The 26,082-nt window shown below is 42.7% G+C and overlaps 1 protein-coding gene across 2 annotated transcripts in view; it reads right to left on the reverse strand.

The window, feature by feature from the left end:
* LOC148016439 (S-adenosyl-L-methionine-dependent methyltransferases superfamily protein) overlaps positions 1-14,636 on the reverse strand; it is a 41,670-nt gene extending 27,034 nt beyond the window's left edge. The window contains exons 1-5 of one of the 2 annotated variants that reach the window (XM_087664171.1): positions 14,363-14,636; positions 10,592-10,670; positions 10,120-10,214; positions 1,148-1,219; positions 959-1,068 (exon numbers count right to left, since the gene is read on the reverse strand). In XM_087664171.1, coding sequence (XP_087520297.1) covers positions 959-1,068; positions 1,148-1,219; positions 10,120-10,214; positions 10,592-10,670; positions 14,363-14,446 — 440 coding nt within the window. In that variant the 5' untranslated portion in view covers positions 14,447-14,636. Of the gene's footprint in view, positions 1-958; positions 1,069-1,147; positions 1,220-10,119; positions 10,215-10,591; positions 10,671-14,358 lie in introns of both variants that reach the window. The other variant, XM_087664172.1, reaches the window with a different exon arrangement.
* Positions 14,637-26,082: the final 11,446 nt, after the last annotated feature.

Below are 26,082 nucleotides of genomic sequence, written 5' to 3' on the forward strand. Positions count from 1 at the left end.
TAAATTGACCTAGGCCAAATCTGACATCGGGTACCACCTAGTACCTATCAAGCATAACTTATTACAACTTTTGCCTTTGGCACCAACTAATATTTCGGGATCTTGGGTCCCACTTCATATCCTCGTGACATGTACCATCTCAATAACTATCTAATCCTTCCGCTCTACCATTCCATTCTACTAAGCGGTATAAGAAACAAAAAACTATTGCTACATGCCTCTATCTCTATGCCTTCAATATATCCCTCCCTCAAAAAAAAGGGAAAAAAAAACACACACACACACACACAGATATATATACCAATCATCCTGGCCCCTCAAGGACCCACCTATTAACTTTCCATAGTTTTTTGACTCGCAGACCCAACAATTATGACAAAGGCATCAATCAACAAGAAGAAACAAGAGAGAACCATGCTTGGATTTGCTAGTTGTTGCTTATTTATAGGCCCTGCTCTATCTAGTTCTTTCAAGAAGCTATCTTAAAATTTAGGCATTAAATGGAGCAAGAACCTTTCAAGTTGAAAACAATATCCTTCAAAACATTTTTATCTTAGCTGTCAGGAGCTATAATCAATGACCTTTGGATTGAAGTTGCACTTGTCGAGGAAAACCCCTATCTCATCCAAACTGGGTATACAGCTTAAGGCAAAGGACAAATGGCCTTCCCAAAAGAAGTTCCACTTATTGCAGGAAACACACTCTCATTCACGTTGGGCATATGTAAGAGTCACTATTGGAATCTTCAAAGTACAAGTTAAACTAATTCACTGGTGATCTTAGTCATTAAGCAAAGGCCATGTATAGACTTTGTTTAGCTTGTTGCACGACCTAAACAACAAAGTTGCACTGAAAGGAGCAGGAAGGAAACACAGGCAGTAATCAGCAATAGACAGAATTTCAAAGGCTTTCTACTGCTATCAGAATCAAGGCATGATCTAAAGACTAGGAGTAATACCATATGGTTGAAGAATCAGCAGTAGTTCCAAAGAAATAGCCACCAGGTCTCAAAATTGATGAGACATTGAAAAGCAACCGCCTTACAACTTCCTCCTCAAAAAAAAAGTCCTGTATTAAATACAAGTAAATCAGCATAATAAACTATAAAAGCAAGGAATGAGTAAATGCAGAGTCACATAATGCATACCTGTAGATGTCCCATGCTACATACAAAATCAGCAGGTAACCCTGTGTGCTTTAGTTCAGACAGCAAATCCACCTTTCCCCCCACAAAAAAAAATAAATTATTTTCTTTTTGAACTGTGAAACAAGACCTCTCCCTCCCTCCACACAAAGCTAAAAGCGGTCATCTCTCTCCATACAGCCAAAAGTGGTGATTTGAGCAATTATAATCAGCCTACACATTAGTTTGGCCAACACAAGCAAAGATGGCCCTTTACCAAGATGATTCGTACATGATGGGTTTATCACACACCTAGACTACATGGGCACACACCTATCAAATAGTTTGAGAGGAGAAAGACCAGTCTAAAAATAGCAGACATGCAAGTTGCAGCATCTAGAGGCAGAGACTGAGGAAGACAACATCTACAAAAGCCCAGTTTAGAACAAGACCCATGGAAGATTGTAATGCTGCTTCTAAGATGATTTGGTACTCTCTTCCAATATATAGATTTCCCAAACGATCAGTTGGGCAGCCTACTTTTCATCTAGGTTGTCCCAGTGCAGGTTGTAGGAGTGGTCATTGGCATTCCCCCAACCACTTCCTTTGTTGTACAAGAGGGTGGCAGGCTAGCCTAGGATAGAGGGCAGCATGGCCTAGCTCCCCCTGTGAGAGAGGGCAAGAAGAACAAGAAAACAGAAGAGAAGGGAAGAGAAAGACAACAATGAAAGAAGAGAATGGAAGAAGAAATCTGCACTATTCAGTGTAGCACTTGGAGGTGTGGGAGCTTATGGGGAGCCTCACGCAATGAGGCGTTTCGAAGGCTTGCTACCAGCTAACCTTTAGTGGATAGATCCTTTCTTTATATGCCACTCTAGTGGAGATCACGCCATCCATTATCCACTCCCTTTAATGCCACTAAGAGTTATCAAACCAAAGATGCCTCTTTATTAGAGCTACATAGACACAAGGAGTCCTCGCTAAGATGGTCAATGCTACAATCCATAGAGCACGAAGCAACTTCCAATCATCCAAGTCCCACTGGTCCCCCCTTCCCCCAACTTGAAAGCCCCCTCAAGGGGCATGAGATTCTTCAAGCTTTGGAGATCTAGCAAGTAGCATACTAGGCATCCCCCCATCCACAAGGCCATCCATCTCAACCATTAACCATATGAGCCAAGCACTCCACCATTTGGAACCAAATTTCAAGCAACCAAACAGCTTAGATATAAGCAACACAAATAATGTGACCAAATATACAACTACTTAGTTTGGAAAAGGCCTTTTGTTATTGCAGGCCAATTTAATACAAGTGACCCAAAGTCTTGGGCTCAAAGCCAGCAAATGAAACAACCTTCCTTCCTCTGAAAGGGTGATAATAACCTGATTAAGCACTAATTACAACAAGCATAAAATTTGCATACTGAAATACAAATGTTACCAATCAGTCTTGGACAATAGACTCCCCATTGACCCCAAAACTAGCACCTCTTGAGGTATTTCTTTAGCTTCTATTAAAACTAGATGAAATACATTGAGATTTGGCTCTAGTCTCCTTCATTATCCAATGTCGCTTGCTATCAAAAATGACCAGCAAGCATTCAATCTGATTTGCCCCCAATCTAATAGGTGATAGGCCTCCAATTGACCCTTGGCTGGTCAACATGAACCCCAAATCCAATTGCGATGGCTAGCTTCTTGAAATCTCTAGCAATTCCTCAAATTCCAGCTACTGATTTCAAGTACTAAGCCTTCAATTTCCTGGCACAAGACCCAAGGTGGCTGCTAAACCCTAATAATTACTGCAAATTAGGGTTTAGAGCAGCAAACAATTGAATTCAGCACCCCCAACCGCTATAATGGTTGAGATTTTATGAGGAACTTTGGGAAATGGTTGGGGAATAAAAGAGAGCTGAGAAGAGAGAAATATCTGATTATTATCACAAGAAAGGGCTCAAATTTGCTACTGCCCTATTAAAATGGCTGAATGACCGCAGCCCACCATCATAGGAGCCCCACATGCAATTGCCTACTCCTATGGACCCCAAAATTTCCATCACTTGCATGCATAGAGACAGGAATGGCCATTCCAGCACTTAGGAACGGATTAACACGTTCCGGGAGGTCTGAGCCTAGGAAACGCTAGCGGAACCTTCCAGTCCATTCCTTGCCCCATTTCCACCCGTTCCGCCCTGTTCCTTGACCGCTCCCTGTTTGGAACAGCCGTTCAAATGAGACATTTTTTTTTTAAAGGTCGTTCCTGCCCCATGCGCCATGTCCTGACTCCCGCCTAATCGTCCACCCTTGTCATTGTCGTTCTCCTGCATGTCGTCTACCCCGACTCCCGCCTCTCATCCGCTCTTGTTGCCCACGGTCCCGCCTGTGGTCCACGGTCCTGTCAGAGTGCAGCGATGCGGAAGCGTGGGACCAAGACTGAGAGAGAGAGTGAACGCAGAGAGAAGAGGGAGAGAGAAAGAGACAGTGAAAGATGAAGATCTGCTGTATAAAGTGTGCTGTATACAAAGATATGCAGATATGTACACAGGCGCAATGCACAGGACTGCGTGTCTCCACCTCGACGATGCAACCTGCTGTTCACCTCGAAGTCCGCTGCAGTCTACACGATCTCCAGCCTGAAATCTGCAAAACAGAAGTGTGTGGAAGACTGCAGAATGTCGGCTATAAATAGCCAGCATGAATGCGCCCTGAAAAAACAAGTCGGCTGCATTAAATGCAGCCGACTGACCAGTACAGGTCGGACTGCCACGTGGCTGCCACGTGGCAGTCCGACCTGGTAAGTCCGACCAGTTTGTCGTACTGTACGGCCAAGGATCTGATATCACTAACACCCCCTCTCAAAGCCTGGACGGGGCAGAAGCCTGAGGGATCTGGCATGTCTCCGAAGTAGAGCCTGGGGAAGCGCCTTCGTAAACAAATCGGCAAGATTGTCCTCCGCCTTGCAGTACTCCACAGCAATGGTCTCATCCAGAAGCTTCTCTCTGATAAAGTGGTACTGGATCTCTGTGTGCTTCGCCCGGGCATGGAAAACGGGATTCCGTGACAAGGCAATGCAACTCTCATTGTCGCATTGCAGCAAAGTAGGACGAGTCTGGGAGCAGCCAAGCTCCTCCAACAATCTCCGAAGCCACACAGCCTCACATGTGGTGGAAGACGCGGCCCGATACTCCGCCTCAATAGACGAAAGGGCTACCGTGGGCTGCTTCTTGCTACTCCATGAGATAACACCTGCACCCAAGATAAAACAGTAGCCTGTAGTAGACCGCCTGTGGTCCACATCACCAGCCCAAACCGAGTCGCTCCAACCTGCAAGTACAAGATCTGAACCACCTGTGCCTGCTGGATAATGAATCCCTAAGAATCCCTAAGTCACCCCCTCAAATACCGAAGTATCCTCTGGGCAGCTTGCCAATGCACCATCTGAGGTTCACTCATGAACCCCGCCAAAAGACCAACAGCAAAACAAAGATCAACACGAGTGTTGAGGAGCCAAAACAATGATCCAATCAACTGACAATAGTGGGAAGCATCCGCCAAGAGAGAATCTGAAGGTGAAGTGGCCTTCTAGTTCGGATCCATAGGAGTAGAAATGGTCCGACAATCCTCCATTGCAAAAGAAACCAAGAGCTCCTCTACATAACTCTATTGAGAGATGAAAATCCCCCTCTGAGACTGATAAATCTCATGGCCCAAGAATAAGTGGAGTAGACCCAAGTCCGTCATCTCGAACGCTTGATGTAAAGCTGCCTTCGTCTCTTTGACCTTCTGTGCATGATCACCTGTGACAATCAAATCGTCAACATACAACACAAAAAGCACACAACCAGCCTTGGAAGTGTGTACATAAAGCTGCGGATCGGCCTTGGAACGCCGATATCCCAACTGTGACTGAAGGAACGAGTCAATCTTCTCGTTCCATGCATGCGGAGCCTGCTTGAGGCCATACAAGGCCTTCTTTAACCTATAGACTTGCCCATCTGAAGATCCAAAGCCAGGAGGTTGCTCGACATAGATCTCCTCCTTCAAATCACCATTGAGGAAGGCCGACTTCCCATTCAACTGGTAAACAGGCCATCTCCTATGACCAGCCAAGGCAAGAACAGCTCGAATAGTCACCATACGAGCAGTGGGAGCAAAAGTGTCATGATAATCAATCCCTGGGTGCTGTGCAAAACCTTTAGCAACAAGGCGAGCCTTGTGCTTGTCCAAAGAACCATCGCTAAGGTACTTGGTCTTAAAGACCCATTTGACGCCAATCACCTTCTTATTCGAGAGGCGAGGCACGAGATACCAAGTGTCATTCCTCTCAATAGCCTCCAACTCAGCTTCCATAGCTTTCTTCCAAGGTGCGGACTGTAAAGCCTCCTTTACGGAGGTGGGCTCTCGATCCTGCATAACACGGGTCATCAAACAATAGTTAGAGCAAACAAGCTCCGTAGAATGTGCCTAGTGCCTCCGTGACCGCCGCGGACCATCCTGCGGTCCCCACTCCTCAGGGACCCCCTGGATCCCTGAATCTCGGAGTGTGTCACGGGCCCAACGAGGAGGAGACCGGACCTCTCCTCATCTCTCTCCATCAGCTAAAGACTGTGGGATATCCACCGGTGGTAACTCCTCGGGGGTGACCGGTGGAATAGTAGACTCTGTATCGGAAACAGAATCAGAATCAAAAGGCGCAGGCTCGAAAGGAACTGTCTCGAGAGACCAACTCTCCCTTGGATCTCCAAGAACGGGATGCTCCTCACCCGCTGCTATGGCCGGAACCTCCACAAACCGCACATCTCGACTGGTGTACACATCCCGCTTGACGGGATCATACAAACGATAGCCTTGGGACTAAGAACTATAGCCAACAAGCACCTGTCTTCGGGAAGTTGCTTCAAATTTATCGCGATGAGTCTTGGGAATGTGAACATAGGCATCACACCCAAAAACCCTGAAATAAGAAACATCGGGCTTAGTCCCAAAGTAAGCCTCAAAAGGTGTCATCCCATCAACGGCCGAAGTGGGGGATCGATTAAGGATGTGGACTGCAGTAGCCACAGCCTTAGCCCACAGAAACTGGGGTGTCTGTCGGTGCTCCATCATGGTACGCGCCATCTCGATCACACTTCGGTTCTTTTGTTCAAGAATGCCATTTTCTTAAGAAGTGTTGGTGTTAGCAAACTCCTAGTGAATGCCTTTATCTGCACAAAAACGAGCAAACTCATTAGAAACAAATTCACCACCCTTGTTGGATCGCAAGGTCTTCAATCACCGGCCCGATCGCTTCTCCTCAAAGAGAAGCCAATCCTTGAAGTGGGAGAAGGCCTCCGACTTCAACGCCAAGAAATAGGCCCATGTCATCCTGTTGTAGTCATCCACGATCAACATGAAGTACAAGCTCCCTTTCAAGGACTCGTTCCTCATAGGGCCACAAAGATCCGTAGATACAAGCTCCATCGGTGAAGTAGACCGCCGTGAAGCTTTATTGGGAATCGCATCCCTATGCTGCTTCCCACGAATGCAGGAGACGCATGGCTGCTGGCTCACCGCTATATCCGGCAACCCTCGAACAAGCTGTCCACGTGACGCCCTCCGAAGATAATCATAGTTGAGGTGACCAAACCGAGCATACAATAGCTCTGACTGTGTCTGAGAGGTAAGAAGAAGAGTAAGGAGAGCGGTAGAAAACGTCAATTTGTAGATGCCATTCTCCTCATATCCTGATGAGAGAACCTTCCTTGACCCACGATCAAGGACTCGCACCGAATCACTGTCAAACTCCACCAAAAGTCCAAGTGAACAAATCTTATGAACCGAAAGTAGATGATACCCCAAACCTGGCACATGCAAGACCTCTGAGGTATGGGTACCACCACGTCCATCTGGAATAAGCTGCATCTCACCCCGTCCTGCAATAGACACCGAAGAGCTATCTCCAATGAGAATCTGCCCACGCGAAGGTCGCAACTGGGCAACACCAACTGAGAAAGAAGTCATGTGCCGGGAGGCACCACTGTCAAGATCCACTCTCGAGCCTGGGGAGCTGTCATTGCAGCATCAAAAGCCTTCGGTGTAGAGTCCTCAATGACTGCTAGATAAAGAAACGCAGCTGATGAGGGTGCAGCCACCGCTCCAGAATCCTTCGAGTCCTTCTTGTTGGTGTCCTTGTCTTTGTCGGAGCAATCCTTCTTCCAATGGCCGATCTTACCACAAATATGGCATGTGGATATTTTCCTTGTCCTTCTTTGACATTTTGTCCTTCCCCTTCTTCTGAGAGGCTTAACCTGTCAAGGCTTCCGACTTGGAAGCATGCTGTCCCTTCAGTTGTTCCTCTTGGTCCAAGACCATAGGAACCAACTCTTCCCACCGAAGAGTAGACTCTCACCCCGAAGCAATAAGGGCAGAGTAAAAAGCACCGAATCGTGGCGGCAACTGGGACAAGAGTGATCGCCATGTCTTCGGAGGAAATCGGCTTCCCCACGTTCTGAACCTGCATCTGAAGCTGTCTAAGCTTGTTGATGTGCTCCCGCAACGAAGAAGACTTGTTCACGGACAAGGTCCGCATCTGCACCTCCAAAGAAACCCGCTTCATAAGGGTCATCCGGTTATACATTTGGTCAAGCTCCAACCATATCTCCCAAGCCACCGTCAAGTGCTCGATGTGGGCTATCACAGCTGTAGTACAAGACAGAAAAAGAAAAGAACGAATCCGGACATTCAGTTTGTCCCAGTGAGACTGTGCCTTGGCCAACTCCGCACAAGCATTGGAAGAGAGTTTGGACTCATCTCTCGCCAAGGGCCGGTCAATCTCCTCCTATACAAGCTCCGCATTCAATCTGATTAGCCCCTTGATCTAACAACAAGGGATTGGCCTCCAAGTAACCCTTGGCTAGCCAACATGAACCCCAAATCCAATTGAAATGGCTAACTTCTTGGAATCTCTGACAACTCCTCAAATTCCAGCTGCTAATTTACTAAGCCTCCAAGGTGGCTACTAGACCCTAATTCCTGCTGTAAATTAGGGTTTACAACAACAAAGTTTTGAATTCAACATCTCCACTGGCTATAATGGCTGAGATTTTCTAAGGAACTTTGGGAAATGGCTAGGGAATGAAAGAGAGAGTTGAGGGCATAGAAATCTCTTATTCTATCATGAGAAAGTGCTCAAATTTGCTATTACCCTACAAGAAATGGATGAATGACTGCAGCCCACCATCAACAAGAGCCCCATATGTAGTTGCATATCCTTGTGGGCCCCAAAATTGCCATCACTTGCTTGTAGACACCCTACATGGGATGTTGCCTACCTTCAATGGCCTCTTGATCAACTAGCAACAGCCCTTTGCCAATGTACAATGGCTGGGTTCATCACCAATGGCTGAAAAATTGCAGCAACAACTCTCTCTCTCCCTTTCCCAACCTCCACAATGCTAAGGCTCAGCCAACCCCCAATAACCTTTCCCTCACTTGCGTGGGAAAGTTTTGCCAAGTGACAATTTTTCAATTAGATTTTTCAGCCATTTAGTTAACTTTCAAAATTAACAATTCCAAAAACTAATTTCAGCCTTTGTCCTTACCCAGAAAATTTAATGTGCCCATCCACAATTAAGTTGGCTAAGCCATTTTGCCTCCCGAGTGGCCTTGTGTATTAATTGACCCTTGCACTAGCATTATTTAATTAATTAATGCCTAATTCCTAGTATCAACACTAACACTTATTGGCAAATTAAATGCCTAGGCCAAAACTAACACCAAGCACCACCTAGTACCTGGGTCCTAACCAATATAACTTATTACAACTTTTTCCTTAACACCCTCTAACATCTCGGGGTCCTTCGCCCATCATTGTGACTTAATGGACTTTCACATCACGTGTACCTCACATGCGCACATTTCATCAATGCCTAAGCCAAAATGCCAAGCACGGTATTAAAATTTCACATCCCTGTGACAGCCAAGACGTGACCTAGTACAATAGCTGTCTCACTGGTCCACAATGTATTATAGAATTTCAAAAATAAGGCCAGAATTATAATAGGGGCAATGTCAAAGCAGATTTTAGTATGAGTTGTGGCCACTATCACAAAGATTCGTTCCATGTCCATTTTGGGAGCCCAAATCAACCATCAAGCTTCGGCAGCCAGCATTGTTACCAATGTAAAAACATAACTATTGAAATCTGAACCAAAAACTGGAAGTAAAAGCTCAAAATACCCAAGAAAAAGAACTAGTTAATGGTGAGGGTGCAGTCAAAAATGAATGTATGTGATGCTTTAATGTGCTTCTACCCTGAGTGTTTTGGGATCCAAATGCAGATGGATCAAAATGCTCAAAGACAAATAGAGAATGCCAAGCTAGAATTGCTTCTGCAGTCTTTATTCATTAAGCAAAAGGTTAGAAGTCCAATTTTCAAACATCTAGCTGGGAGCCATTCTTGCTTGAACGAAAGTGGCAACATTGACCTGACACTAAAGCTCGAGTTGAGTCTCATGGCTGCATTACAGCATGAGCATGATGCTTGTGAGAGGTATCCCTCTAGAGAGAGAATCAAAAGCACTGTTCCCAAGATAACAAGGCTATGGGAGGCTGTACTCAAGTCAAAAAGTGAAGATGCACTGGCTTGCCACAGGGCCACTTCAGGTCTTGACCTAAGAGGTGGCCCAACAGGGCAAGAGAGCAAAGACAGCACAAAAGGGTTACAAAAAAGACATTAAACAGGTCAAAGACTGCATGTAAGATAACCTTTTTTGCGACTGCAGCCATGCCCACGAGAACAACCAACCTTAATACAATTGGAAGCAAAAGTGATGTGTCCTTTTGAGAGTATGTGGCTCATGAATACAGGAAATGGTCTCCTTGTTCACTATTTTAACCATACAGATGAGGTAAAGCCCTTTAAAAAGCCAATAACAAGCAGAAATACATGGTGCACAATTACAAAGCCTATGTTTTCATAGCCACCCAAAAAATAAAATTGAACTCTTTGAGCATACCTTGCATGGATCAACCTCACAAAATTCAGCAGGGAATGGCCTGTTGTGGCTATCCCACATCTCACGAGCTTGTTCCAATGCTGATGGTACAAAATCTGGCATAAAATTTGCCATGACACCAATGAGTATAATTATAAGTGTTGGAATACAAACTCAAACTTACCAGACTTATCAGCAACAATACCATACCAAAAGCTTGAAGCTATGAAGGCATTTTTAATCATGGGACTTATTGGAACTGTGAGGCTACAGTATTATGAAGTAGATAACTAGAACAGCACAAAAGCTGGACTGTGCAGCTCTTCCTACACCAGACAGTCAGCAGGTAATGATTTCTCGACACCCTCATTTCACAAACTTAAAAATCCTTTTGACTACCGTCTTATAGGTGCCAACAGGCATGCATGTGCACACAAAATGATTTGATAGTGTAAAACATGTCAAATTTGACTCCTAACAAAGAAGCACTTACCCACACCAACATACCGACCAATCTGAGCCTGCACCCATTTTTCTGTATCCAAACCATGCCCACAGTGCAAATCACAAACCTGCAGAAAGCATCTTTCAAGTTTAAAATCTAGCTTGACACAAGCAAAAAGGACTTGTGTAGAGAAATTGGAGTTTCCAGGAGTGAACAGTTACTTCAAACCATGGCTATCTCACAATATAAGGGTGTTAGACTTTCACAGAACATAGAATGCTTAGGACAAACAAGATCAAAACTACCAGAAAACAAGGTTTCTCTTGCTACCTAGTCTTCATTTTAAAGTTCACCAATTGTATCTGTTTCCAAATACTTGAGAGCTTCTGTGATACCTTACACCCTGCAATAACCACATAAAAATAGCTGAAAAATAAAGTCTATTACTGTACAACCCCTTTGATGGGACAAATCATTTTCACAAGAGATTGTGTTTGCTGAAAATTCAGCTCAACCGTTGCTTGAATGGAAAACACATCTATGGTTGGTCCACAAATTTATGCACTTAATCCACTCTTCTAAAGTGGTTCATCATAATTGGATCAAGCCAACACAGCTTCTCGCGATCAATAAACTGGAAGTGAAGGCAGCCAGCAAATACAGCAGCTGCTGTATGAAAAGGGAACAGCTGGCTCATGCCCACATATAGCTCTGTCTCCTTTGACTGAACAGGGGACTGTCTGTCAATAGACTTACCTGTCCTAAACTCTAGAATTGTGCACATTCGCTAGACTGCCATCTAGACTATTATGCATTTTATTATGATTACAATCTGGGACTAATTAAGAGTGCTCTCGAGCCTAGACACAACACAAACTAGAGCATAATAAAATATAGCTCTGAACCCTCCAAGTGGATTATAATGAAGACTTCATTAATAAATGGCTATTATTCTTTTCACCCTGCCCAAGAACTAGCTAATGCCCATCCACAATTAATGTGCTAACCCCTGTGGCACATTTCATGTCCCAACACTAATTGGCCTTGGACTTAGCATTAATATAATAATTAATGCCTAGTCCCTCTAATGTCACCACTGGGCATTTAATGGCCTAAACCCAAACAGACATCAAGCAACCACAAGTAAAGTGGGTATTTATTGTTTTTATGAAGAAAAATATATTAAAAATGCTCTCTAAACTTACCATCAACAAATGCACAATCTTAAGTGGTAGGGAGAAGGGGGTGTTAAGAGCTGATAATACGCTGAATTTTGATTGTTTTCTAATGCATGGTATATAGGACATGTGGTTTTGAAAATTAAGAGGGTCCAGTAGCACGAGCATACTCTGTGTGCTGGCCCTATGCAATACAACAATTAGGTTTAGAGTAAAGGCATGAAAAGAAATGTTTTTCCACCTTCACAATCATAAGCACTATGAATCATACACAATTGCATTGCATATAACACATGGTATCATCCTAGATGCACAGCAATTGCCTTTGTGAAAAGGAGGTGAGGTAGTATCCTAAGTTGTAGGGTTAGTGGTTCGTTTCCTTTGGGGATTGTTCAGCAAGAATTATCTTTTCTCTCCTAGAACGATTGATTAAAAGGGAGTACGTATCGTATGTGTTCTATGTATGGACAGTGCATCTTGGGGCCAATCCCCGAGGTGTAGGAGAGTCGTAGTGGGGCTGTGGCGATCAGCCAAGGAGTGCTCCCTTTATCTATGCTTATGCAGTGTATTACATTGATATGTGCATGGACTCTCTCTGAGGAGTGTGGGAAGGGTTATCTATTGGATTATAATAAATACAAATGCGAAGTTCTACATTAGAGGTTAGGGTAGTATACTCCTTATACGCTCATAGCGGCTTTGCCAATGTCACCCATTGATCATCAAGGTTACTAAGGTCTCAGTGTCACTTAACTGACTTGCATTTCACATGTGCAAAACTTAACAATGCCAAAGGTAAGCATTAAAAATACACATCTTCGTGTCACTCCATCAAACTCTGACAAAACTCACAACTAGGAGATGACAGACTAACAAAATACAAGCTAAGACACCCTCTCACATCCTAGGAATGTCTAAAGACCCAAAGACCTCGTGTGATGAAGCATAGAAGCCTAACACAAGGGCTTCATGAAGAGGCCTTTTGCATTGTCCTTCGTGGGACAATAGGCCACCCCTAACTCGGAATCCACGATCCACTCCCAGACAAAATAGTACTAAATCTCTATGTGCTTCACAGGAGCATGAAACACATGGTTCTTTGCCAGAGCTAAGGCACTATGGTTAACCACACACTCAAAAAAAACCTATTGCTAAGTTAATGTTGTGTATGCCAACATGACTCCAACTCAGCCCAGAGACTTCTTCTGCATCCTTGTCAATTGCTGCAAGGACATAAAGCAGAATCAAAAATCTATTTGCCATCATCACTGATCTAACAAACACTATAAGCTGAATTTGGCATTACAAGCTGCCTTGGTCAATGTTCTAGAGCCCATCAATAATGTCCCCCCCCAAAAAAAAACATCAGGAGATTCTTCCAAGACTTTTCCTTTTCTTCGTCTGAAGTTGTACAAGGAGACTTGACAGTAGTCCATATGAGGAGATGGTTAAAGTTAACTAGTGTCTCCACTCCAGGAGACACTCTACTGTAGAGCCAGGTAGGATTATTGAGCTCAATCGTCTATGTTTGATCCCAAATCCAGAAACAATTACAATCATAAACAGACTACCATATAGTAAGTTGTGCAAGTAATCGGGGCAAATTGAGATTTTACAGGTCTCTGACTCCCAGATCAATTAAGATGACTGCGATGTCATGTATAAGCACAGATAAGAACAAATTCGGACCACAAAACAAAGATAGATAATCAGTACATAAAAAGAACACTGAATGAAGAGGACTGGTGAACATTGATACCTAAAAGTATGAGATGGTGAGCTTCTTGAAGAGGAAGACACTACTAATCAACTCGTGGTAGAAGAGTATGGTGATTTTGAATACAATAGTGCAACGGCAGAGAGAGAGAGAGCTAGAAGTGGCACAAGTCAGCAAGTAAAAAGGTAAACCCAGAAACGTGTCACACATACAGAGAGTTCCCAAAGTTCTTTTTCAGTCTTTGAGAGTAGCACCTTCTCATTCTTGACTTGAATAGCTCACAAACCACAGAGAGAGAGGGGGAGAGAGAGAAGTTTTAGATAAATTCCCAGTAGAATTCCCACATTGTGAATAACAACAACATCATGAGCTTCTCCTCACACTGTGAATTACAACAACATCATGAGCTTCTCCTCGGAAGGCACCACCCCTGGCCCCCAATCACACCTAGCTATGTATGCAGTGCCTTCCACGCAGAAGCTCATGATTTTGAGCTATATGGGGAATAACAAGGGAAAATAACCCCTTTCCCCACATGGGAAAATGTCAAAAACTCCATGTGTGTGTGTGTGTGCGCGCGCTATACGAAGTTAGAGAGAGAGAGAGAGAGAGAGAGATTTGAAGCGGATGCAGCCATAGGAGCATTCAATGGCAAAACCCAATCCTTGGAAGTAAATTCTTGCTAGCTTTGAAGTGATACATTGAACTCAAATGAGCAAGCAGATAATTTTGTATTCAGGGGCACTTGCGAACGCTCACGACTGACAAGAGGGGTCTTCAATGGAAGTATGATTGGAAAGTCAGTCTCTCTCTCTCTCTCTCTCTCTCTCTCTCTCTCTCTCTCTCTCTCTCTCTCTCTCTCTCATGAATATCTTAATACACATCCATAATCCATGAATTGCGAGAGGAGAAAGACGCACTCACAGTTGCCCCAGGAGGCACCAGCTGCTGAAGGAGGGCGTATTTCACGAAATCGTGGAGTCTCTCCTGCACAGGGGCGCCGGCCATGACGCGCAAGATTCTCTTAAAAGAGACTGCCTAAATGGGGAGGAAAAGCCACCGGCCGCGAAAGGCCTGCAACAACGCCGTGACCACGACCATGACTCCGAGAAGAAATTGGGAATTCATAATATCGGTAGACAGGATGTCGCAGGAACAAGAGCAGCCAGAGTGAGTCAACTCGTTTAATGGCCACTATAGGTGACTATATATACATAAGAGATGCTTTGCTCTTACACTACACAGGAGTTTTGATCGTCTCTCTATTTTCCATCCTTTGCAAACTCTTCATGTGACCGTCTTCCAACAAGGGATAACTAGCCTCCTAAGGACAAGGCATCATGGACTCACCTTAACTAACAAGTAGATCGAGCACATGCACGGTATCATCCTAGTTCGATAGAAGCGAAGGCTGCCCACCCTAGTCTAACCTGGTTTATGGGCACATGTTTGCTAGCCTATCAATGGTATGAGGCAATGAGGGTGCATGTACTACTAGTTCAATAGCAAACGTTGCCCACACTTGCCTAACCTGGGCTTCAAGCATGTGTTTGCTAGCCTATCAATGGGATGTGGAGATGATGAGTGCACATGAGTGACACATCAACAAATAGGTTTAAAAATAGGAGAAAAATAGGTGTTGAGGGCACATGAGTGACACATCAACATATAGGTTTAATAATAGAAGAAGGTAGGGCATAGCATTCTCTCATTCATTCCTTGCAACAAAATGATGCATAGCAAGAAAGGAAAGGAAGTACTACAATTTGACAATAGGTACATAAGAGAATGTGGAATCCGATATAACAAAATCATGCCCTATGAGAATCTTTGATAGACCTTTTCTATATTAAGGGGACACTACCAGACCATCTATGCCCTTTGTGACTATCCCCAAACAAGCATGGAAAACATTGTCTGAGCAAAACCACTCCATAATCAGCTTATGGTGGGGCACCAATGGCTCATTAACTAGCTTATGGTGGGGTATCTATGGTTCCATAACCAACTTATGATGGGACACTGGCTTATGGTGCATAACTAGCTTATGGTGGGGCGGTGGGCCTATTAGTATGAGCAATTCTCAAGAGAAACATCGTGAACAGAACAACTTCAAAACTAGCTTGTGATGGGGCCTACTCATGCATACAACCCCTAAGAAGCACCTACAATCCCCATCCCCAACTACAACAAGCTAGGTAATGTGGTAGCTCACTTGCAAAGCTTAAGATGTACTCAAAGCTTGAGGAATGGGGATTCATATGTGGAAGATATTAGAACTTCTTACACTAGAAATTACAAAACCTCAAGAACCACTTCAGTGTAATATTTCCGCTTGAAATATTAAAGAACTTTGGTCACCGCATGTCGCGTAAAAGCTATGCAAAGTCATCTCGCGCGTCGACTAATGATAGTGGCCAAGTGGTTACCCCGCACGCGTAATAACGAGTCCATCTGCATTGTGCAAATGAGGCTGGGGATTAAAACCGCAAAGCCGCGTGAGAACTCCCTTCTAGGGAAAAAGGGGAAATGGAAATGGTGGGAATTTAGGCAAAAAAAATTTACTAATTATCCCTTCCCCCAGCCGATGCATGGCTGGAGGGGAGAGAGTGGGAGAAGGAGGTGAAGAGGTGGAGTGCATGGGGAGAAGAGAGGAGCATGAGAAATCCACGTGTGTGGAGTCTCTTCCCCCCCCCCCCTTAGCACTATATAACCTCCCCCTTAGGCATTGGGGGGAGGCACGAAAAAGGGAGGATCAAAGGGAAACAATTGCCACCGTGCTACTACAGCCACCAAAATCCGTCGCCCTGCTGCGCCACAGTCCACCTACAGCACCGACTGCTGCTCATACTCCCCACCACCATCCCCATCGATCACTACCCCCCTTTCGTCATCGAAGTCTCCTTTTCCAATCATTGGCCTCCATCCACGTAAGCCTGGGAAGCAGAAGCTTCCTAGAAGCTTCTTAGAAGCTTCCTAGAAGCTTCTTAGAAGCTTCCTAGAAGCTTCTTAGAAGCTTCCTAGAAGCTTCTTAGAAGCTTCTAAAGAAAAACTTCTTAGGCCTTGTGCACGCGTCTATTTCCCGAGGTCTTAATATCCACACCCTGTAAAGGGTAATTCTTGCGCAAGGGAGAAAGCAGGCGGGCTTGGAGGCTGTTTTGCCAAAGCTCGAAGGAAATTTGAAGATCGAGTAAGAAATCGCAGAGTTCAAGTCATCAACGATGGCTCCCAAGAAGATGCAAGGTACACCCGCGGGAGGTTCTTCCCCGAACATACACATGGACATTTCCACGAGCCCTCAAGCCCAGGATTTACGATTTTAATTCCCCGTAAAAGAAATGCATTAAGCACGATAACTTCCATGGGAAGGAAGCACTTATGCATGTTTCTAATTCGCCTAGCCTAGTTAAAATGCATTTGGGGAAAATTGCCTACTCGAACGATTTACTAGAATTAATGCATGACATGCAATTGGGTTATTTGCATTTCCAATGTTATGAATGTAAATTACATATCCATCTTACAAGCTTAGTAGCATGTTGCCTTGTCGTGCATTTCAAAGTGTCAAGCCTAAAACGCATATTGCCTAACGTTAAAAGATGAAATTGTTAAGTGCATCTTTGATTGGCCGTGGAAAGAATAAGCATATGTTGCATTTAGGCAATAACTTCCTTGCTGTGATTCGCATGAGGAAAAATCGTTAACATCTGTTAGTTGTTGTCCGAAAATTTGCATAGCATGGGAATGGAACCACGAACTTGTAAGTTGCATGCAAAAGATGCTTGGAAATGGATTAAGTCAACACTAGTCTTCGTCTTGCATGAACTTCACTTACGATGTTGTATCTAATGAATCGCATGTTACATATTCGTCATGCACAAATTTCACTTCATCAAGTTGCATTTAGAAAAAATTGCATGGCTTATCAAAGCATGAAATCCCACTGCATTAAACGAACGGTTATAGGCATAGTTCCTTGATGTGAATCTTGTAGGTTTTATGCAAGATAATCTCCAAATTGTCATTCATCATGACTTTAGCAAGGAAAGAAGTAGTTATTGCAAAACCTTTTAGCTACCTAAAAGTAATGAATCGCATGTTGCAACTATTTACACTTTTAGAACAAGCTTAGCACCTCTAGAAAAGGATCGTTCCCTGACGCAAGACAAGTAGTCCAATTTAGCTAAATCACCTAACCCGCAAGGGATTCGTATAGGCATAACTAGTCGATACGATAAACACCTCAAGTACTAGCTAGGGCTTGGCACGTTAGAAATGAAGCTAAGTATCGTACTTGGACGCCAAGTCCAAACCCTCAAACCCAAAGGTCCTACCCACATTCATGGAATGTCTAGGTCAATCGGACGCCCATGCAAACAATGATCTAGGGTTTCTACCCTAAGGATCGACCGGCCTAATGTTAAAACTCGGATTGAGTTTGGAAACCCTAGGACCGATCGTTGTCGGCCTAGTACAATTAGGGTTGGGTTGGGTAAGAAGACACCCCAAACCCTACATCTTGACTAAACATATTCCTTGACTAGGAAATGCCATTCAATGGGTGAAATGATCCCATGAATTAGGTGTGACACTTGTGCAACAAGTTGCAACGTTGCATGGCCTTGTGGCTTAATCACAAGATAGATTTGTTGTTCCTTGGAATGAGATTGGCAGGTTCTAGCGCAAGTCTTACTTGCAAGAGGATGAGTAGACATCATGTTACATCACCTTTCTTGGGCTAATTTGCCAAGTTAAGGGAAGTTATGTTTTGTCTAGTAAGCAAAGGATCAAACAAGTTAGAGCAACATGGTCGCCAGGATTTTCTGTCTTAACTTAAGAAACCTAAGGAATTGGTTAATTTGGGTTGACAAGGTATGACCCTAACCCAAGGATATAAGGGCAAACAAACAAACCCTTGGGGGATCTTGCCAAGTCGCAATTGATCCCGGATCGAATGTTGGATGCATTGGGAGATAAGGATTCACTCCTTAGTAGTTGGCCAATTAAACGACCACTTGATTTATTGTATTTGTAACAGTTTAGGAGCGTTGTTTGCATTATTTGCTCAAGGAACTAAAGATGGAAAGATAATTAATGCTTCAGGTTGAAGGCTGAAGGGAGAGGCAGCATCGATTACCCCCGACTGTCTGCTTGACCCTAACCAAGGGGGTTGTTAGTCGCGCCGGGAACGTGGACGGAACCCGCCACGAGAGGTCTCTCCGTTGGGCGCTACTTGGAGCAGGAGGACGCTTGGGTGCCAGACTGGAATCCCGATTTATGTTGTTTTAGGGGAACGGAATGGGACTATGCCTTATGGGCAGAGAGGTCGAGCTTTGCATCCCTCTCGTTTCCCATTCTCCTTGAATCAAGTGCAGCATGAATCCGCTTCGACCCTGACGTTTCTGTGTAAAGTAGTTTGTCTGGGGTTCGACGCTAGTTGCCGTTCTAAGAGTTTGACCACTAGGAAAACCCTGATTCAGGTCGGTCCTAAGCGGGAACGGTCGGAATACTTCCGCTACATGGAAGACTCGGGAAGACCTAGATCGCAAACCCCGTAACATTCCATGGGAGTGCCGAGCGGAGCTTTCTAGACCCTCTTTGCGATGGGCTGCTAAGACGTGTCCTGCAAGTGAACGGGTGGACACGTTACATTCAGACAAGGTGGACAAATGCCTCGTTTGAGTCCACGACAACCTCATTCATGTGTAAGCTAGTTGAGTAGACATGTTGTTTCATAAGCTCGTATAATTGCTTGAGTGGTATGTGTGCTTAACTATGAGCAATTGCATCTTGCTAAGAGTTCAAATCTTAGATTGTGCCTTTAGTGGGTGAACGTGGTCACATTGCTTTTTCCCAAACATGAACATCTGTCAAAATTGACTAGTGAAGTGCAAGGTTGACTTGCATCAACAAGTAAGAATCACTCAACTCACCTCAAATTTGACAAATGAAGTCATGAACCCAAAATATTCGCATGGTATTGTTCATCATAGCATAATGTAGTAGCGAACTAGATACAAGCTTGGGGGCACATGGGGCAAGTAATATGTGAGGGAGATGACCCCTATGTTAAAGACCATTTTATCATGTTCAAGACTACCTCTATCAAAGCTTAAGGCCTTAACTCCTCTGTGGAGTAAGGTATGCATATTGGGCTTGTGTAAGACCAAGCTTACATTCATTGATGGGCTACATGACTTTATTAGGCTTGCATAGGACTAAGCTTACATCCCTTGATGGGTTTCATACCTTGTGCTTGGTGAATTTACTTTGCCTTCATTTGTATCATCTTATTTTGATATGATCTCCTATATTATGTATCAAAATATATGTTCTGATTGAATGCATAGCCTAGCTTTAACTTAATTTTTACTATAGTTCTAATTGAATCCTATTAGCTTTGATTTTAGCCATTACAAGTCTCCATTTGCATGAGTTTTGTGTGTGATGTGATAGAGCTTCTTCATTTCATGAAGTGTGATAGGACAACCCTTGAAGGAGCATCATGTTTAGATTCTTCTAATTTGAGATTGGTTTTCTACCTCTCCCTCAACAATAATGTTTTTATTTCTATTAATTTATTTCCATTGGCAATACCTATGTGCAATATTATCTTCTTTTTTTTGTTTCTTCTTCTTTCAGTGTTTTATGCTAGTTGATTAGGAACATGCGCACTTTTGGATGTCCCCCCCATAAGAGAAGGTGCTATGAATAAATTTCAAAATGAGCTCCTAAAAATTACTTGTTCTAAAATTTTACACCATCTTAATACAATATAGAGAGTGTATAAGATTAATCTCGCAAAGGAATACATGTTTTGAAAAAATAATTAACTTTTGGAGCTCCATGACACATTAGGCTAAAATCAAAATAACTTTTTGGCTTTTGGAGGGAAAATCACATAATATTTAGAAAAAGTGTATTGTGCCCTTCCCCCTCCCTATTCTGTATAAACTTTCCTCTACCCAAAGTTGCAACAACAGCACATAATGATGATTAGCCTAATGAAAACAAGTAAGTTCAAATAACTTAAGGAATTTTATTTTTTCATTGAATTATAATTATAATTATTGTATTATTCCACTTGAATTAAGGGAGTTAATCACACATATTAAATGGATGTAAAGAGTGAAACCTGAGGGTGTCAACAAAGTATACTAAAAATGTAAGGTTTTATCCTTAAAAATAGTATTAGCTAAGAATTAATCCAAACAAAAACCAAGAGACCTCAAAATACAGTCACTTTTCTTTTTTAGGAATGATTAAAGGGAATAAAAGCAAGAGTAGGTTCATACACCACATGGTTGGCACTTAAGAGAAAGAGAAGAGATTGACAATTCCAATCCCATCGATGAGTCGCATAAGCAGAAGAATAAGCAAAGGGAAGAAATAGAGTTGAGCTCATCGTAAGGGGAATCTAACGAGGGAGAGATAGAAGAGTAGCACATGATTATCAGAGCTACTAAAAAGAGGTCAAAGAAAGAATGGAAGAAGTTGGAAGCCAAGACATGAAAAGCATGAGTGAGCAATAAGGGCCTCTATCAAAGAAGTACTACACCAAAAGGATCAATCCATCTCGTAACAAATGGCTTAGATTCTAGAAAGTAGTCATAAGAAAAGCAAACACATACTTTCTCAATAGTGTAAGATCCACATCTTGCAATATGAGTTCTTTTAGCATGTTGCAAGATGCTCAAGACACATTGATGTGGGGATCCCAATGATCCTTGCCAAAAAATCCTCTTTTTCATCAAGTTGTCAAGCATGAGTTTAGGAAAGTTAAATCTTGATCACAATCAAAGCCAAAACCAGTCAAACCACAAACAAGAATCTTTATCCACTGTGATCTTTTGGTGGTAGAGGCGGGATTATGTATGTGGATAGTATAATTTATTGTAGAGGGATTGTGACACTAGTAGCTATAACATGGATCAATGCACTGCCATAGTTGATGATAGTGTCTCATGCCTTAGTACAGTTTAGCTTATGTGTTGGGTCCTTTAGGAGAACTTTATGTGCCTTTGCTAGGGATTTAATAACTTCTAGCTAGAGGGCATCCAAATCTTGCTTGACAATAATTTCTGTTATATAGTCCTCTAGTAGCCATATTGGGACTCTTGTTGGGATGATGGTGGCTTTGTTGTAGGTGAAGATGCGATGGAATCCATGTGATATGACCCTAAGTTCTTTATCAATGATAGCCTTTAATAGGACTCCTTCATTGTTTATCACAGAATTACCGCATCTTTGTGCAACCTATGGTGTTTTTGTATTCTAATGTACTTCCATTGGGCAACATGCACTCAATATCTTGGGACCATTGGTCACATTCCTATTCATTCAAGAGCTTCAATGCACAAAATTCTTGGACTATCTCTCACCTAGCCACTTGCACACGCGGATTGAGATCCATTGTATTGGTGTTGCAAAGCATACATCCAACCATGAAAGTCACACATGCAAGCTCCATGACTCAAGTGAGTGCTCCTTTACTCCTCAACCCTCCACAGTTTTTGTCATGCGAGGAGAAAGCATGGGCAAGGCACTAGAGAGTATTTGAGAGGAGGAAAGCGGCTTCACTCCCTTGGTCCCTCACCTCACACTCTCACTCTCTTTCCCTTAATCTCACTCTCTCACTCTCTTTCCCTTAATCTCACACACTCCCTCGCTCTTTCTCACAAGGACAAAACCAAAAGAGCAAGTGCTAGAAGTTTTTGCACACATGAATAGCTTATTCTATTCATTCTCATCCTTTTTATACACTTTTTTAGGGTTAGGCTTTTCCCATCCCTCTTGGGCATCTGATCCATCTTTTGGGCGAAAAGACCAATCATTTCTTATTGCATGCTTTTCCTATGGTTAGAATAGAATAGAACCTTTGTGGTTTTACCACGAGAGCCTATTCCAACATTACAATTTGCACGGGATTACACCCATGGCTTATGGATTTATATGAAAAAATCATATAATTGACATCACCGCTTTGTGCAACCACTACATGTACATTGTGTTGTGAATAATATTTTGAAAAGTAGGGTTCTTCTTTGTGCTTTGCTTGCACATTGCACGTTTCTTACTTATTGTGGTTTTAAACATTATCCCCCTCTTAGATGACTTCCATGCTAGAGATAACTATGTGTCACCTTGGAGGAATTCTTTTAGAGTTGCTAATGAAAAATGCTAGCATCACTAAGTCATCTATGATTGGAGTGATAGAAGTTGACATGGATGTTGAAGTTGTTGGTATTCTCGGGATTCTCTTGGTGAATTTCGATGGTGATTATTCTCCTAGTAAGCTTTGATGTTGAGATGAAGGAAAAAAGTATTAGATTAAAGGCCAATAAAGAGCTGATGGTGCATTTATATTTGGAATCTTCAGTATTTGCAATTCAAAACCTCTCATGCAATCTCTCCCTAGGGGGCAGTGCTAGTCTTCTCGCTATGCATAATACATATTTTGTTGGTTTGGGAGATGAGTCAAAACTCCAAGCAAGCCTGGAGCATTGTCCCATACTTGAGGATCCAAACCATGCATACGTTGTGGTGCAGACATTATGTGAGTACATGTGCATACTTAGGTATTACTTAGTTAGAAGACAACTCCTAGTTTCTCATAGCGCAATAGTCGACGAAGCATGGGGTGTCATTAGATAGGAAAATTTTTTGATGGTGAGAAAAAGCACACTTGAAAGGATTATTGAGACACCTTCATTGTCTTGGACAAGGCATCGTATTATGAGTGAGTGACTTAATGTCTTAGTCTTTTAGTAGTTGCAACTACTTGCAATGATTGAAGAGATTTGTGTCCTTTCTCAATACCTTTCTATCTTGCTTTCTAGTTGATTGTGATGGCAATGAGGGGGAATATAGAAAGAAATGTGCATGTGGCTTAGGATGACAAGTCTAACCATAGGTGAGACAGACTCCCTAAGTATGTCCTACCCTTAATATGCCTCGAGCAATTTGTGGGAGAATCTACAAGAGGCTAGGGGATTAGGGATGGAGCCAATCAACTGCGGTCATTGAATGTATGTAATTTGAGAACCCTTAGGTGCAATGCCATAATTGTGCATGCATTTTTGTTTTTTTTGTTTTTTTTGAAATAACATAACAATGTTGTACAATGAGGCTTTTAGACTTTCAAAAGTTAGGGGAATATTAGATTTCATGGGCTGAGAATGATTGATATTATGGGGATGATCCTTGTAGAGTGGTTTAAGAGCTCTCTTCTTTGAGGATTTTGTCGAGTAAGGGAAGGTCCAGCTAGCATGGCTCCTTATATAGTGGCAAGTACTCAGCGGAGCTACATACATTGGATCAATTTGGGATTTCCATATAGCTAATCTTTACTTTGAAATAGTCATGAGTAGACTTCCAATGAGACTCTCATAGTATACCATACTTGCTCGAATGAGCTTCCACCCTTTCCTTTTTATTCTAGTGCTGATATTTCCTCAATGGTTTGGAGACATAATGCAATACAAAATGTGGGGACCAAACAATGTTTCTTAGCTTCCTCATCAGGGATGAGTCTTAGAAGGTCATCTATGTGGTCACTATATTGCTTGCCAAGGTGTTCTGTGCTTCCCATGATAGTGGGCATTCTAAGAATTCCTTAAATTCCTTAGGTAGGACTCCAATATTAGCTTAGGCATAAACACAAGCGAGGAATATGATTTTATCACTCAATTCCTTAAGGTGGGCAATCAACTATTCGATTTTCATTTTGGAAAATATTCATTACAATGTCCTTTCATTCTTTCTACCTTAGGTTTCAATTGACATGGAGGCTTTGATCGTGTTAAGACTTGAGAGCTAGTGAATCTCTTGGACTTGTTGGTTTTGCACTACTATCACTATTTTTCGAGGCATTAAGAATATGCTCCTTGGTGGATTTGGTGGGTTGGGAAGTGTGACTATTGTGTTTCCACATCTTGATGGGAAGTAGTAACTATCGAGTTAGTCAATTTGGTATTGGTACTAGTTGAGGACAATTGTTGTTTTAGATCCTAGGTTTGTTTGAAGGACTCTTGGGCTTAAGGGGTTCCTATGCACCTTTGGTCTCTTGCAGGCGTGTCCTTAAGGAGTGTCATTCTTCCCCTCTAAAGTCTCTTTTAAGGGTTCCTTTAGAAGGTATGGACTCTTGGCCTAGATGCTCTAGCTTATTACTCTTTTCTCTTCTATCATTGTAAGGGAAGGTCGTGTGCGATTCACTCTACTTTGCATCCTTATATAAAGGAGTGGATTACACTAGGGAAAAATCAAGAAATAGATTAGGTTTCATGTCACATAGCCATGAATTAAACCATTTGAAGAAGTCAAGGCTGTACTAAAGTGAAGCATAGCTATCAAGAATTGTCGGAGGCAAAAGACATACACATTGACATCAAGTACCATGCTTCCTACTCCTAGCATGTTAGCCACATTTAGCTCTCTTCCTATAAGGAGTTTATCATATAGGGGATGTTGTTGAAAGCTCCACACCATGGATAGTTGATAGCACTCATAGGGATGTAGAGGCAACATATGTGGGATCATGCATGAAGGTCTAAAGAGCTTTCCTTTGTTTAGCCACTGTCATGAGTCGACGGCCAATTTTAGCTATTGGATTGCCATTAGAATGCCATTTCTACTCAAAGGTACCTTATCATTTCCCTTTCCATTCTATTGCCTCTATTTTTTCTTTGTTCATTTCTAACTCATTAGTTTGTTATGCTATCTCTTTGACCACATCCTCCATGGATTTCTTTTTGTGCCTAGGCTTTAAGTGCTCTAAAGGTTATAGATGTGACAAGGATGTTTTCTAAAGTATCATTTTTGGGAGTGATTGATAAGGGTTCATTCCTTCATTGATATGGCTAGTGTTGTCATGGCCAAATGTTGTGATTTTTGAGATCCCCATTTTGAAGTAGTAGTAGCTAAGTTAGTGGGGAATTGGCTACTTTTGTCAATCGAGGTTGACTACTTGGTTGTCAAATCCTTAGCCTGGTAGTGAGTGGCAATGCTTTTGGCTAGCTCTTGTGGGCTTATTTGCTTAGGTTAAGTAGCTATAAAAGGTTAGTGCTACTCGACTTCCTGCTTTTGCTTGATTGAAGATGATTTAGAAGATATTGGACTCTTAAGCGGACTAGTCACGGCCTCTAGTGTCTACTTGTCTTTCCTAGACAACTCTAGTTTCTCCTTCTTCGAGCATTCCTTCTCAACTGGAGTGGCACAATGTGAATGGCACCTTGCTTCCTCTCTTAAAGTTGATGGCTTGTTAGCTATTATTAACCTCTCTTCGGATTTGGCAACAACATCAAATGACTGCGCTTTAATTATGTTGAGCCAAGTTTCCTTTTTTTGATAGGTAAAGTCCGACTTCTTGGTTTCTATCTTAGTTGGCTCAATCTCTCTTATGGTTTTTGTCCTAGACCTAGAGCTTCATTTGGATCTTCTCATATGTTTCCTTGCATTGGATGAAATTTGGGTATTGGCTAACAAAGGTGGTGACATAGGGGGTTTGGGTAACCAAATCCATTGATTTCCTACATAATACCCTTGAGCACATAGCAATGCTTTCAAGAACCATCATACCATTATGCTAACTCTCTATCTATGTTTATAGTGGTATCCCCAATTTCTTCACCTTTTGAGTGGAGGTC

The sequence above is a fragment of the Lygodium microphyllum genome, chromosome 23 (assembly GCF_053477565.2).
Source record: "Lygodium microphyllum isolate KBCC chromosome 23, Lygodium_microphyllum_v1.1.10, whole genome shotgun sequence".
Classification (NCBI taxonomy): Eukaryota; Viridiplantae; Streptophyta; class Polypodiopsida; order Schizaeales; family Lygodiaceae; genus Lygodium; species Lygodium microphyllum.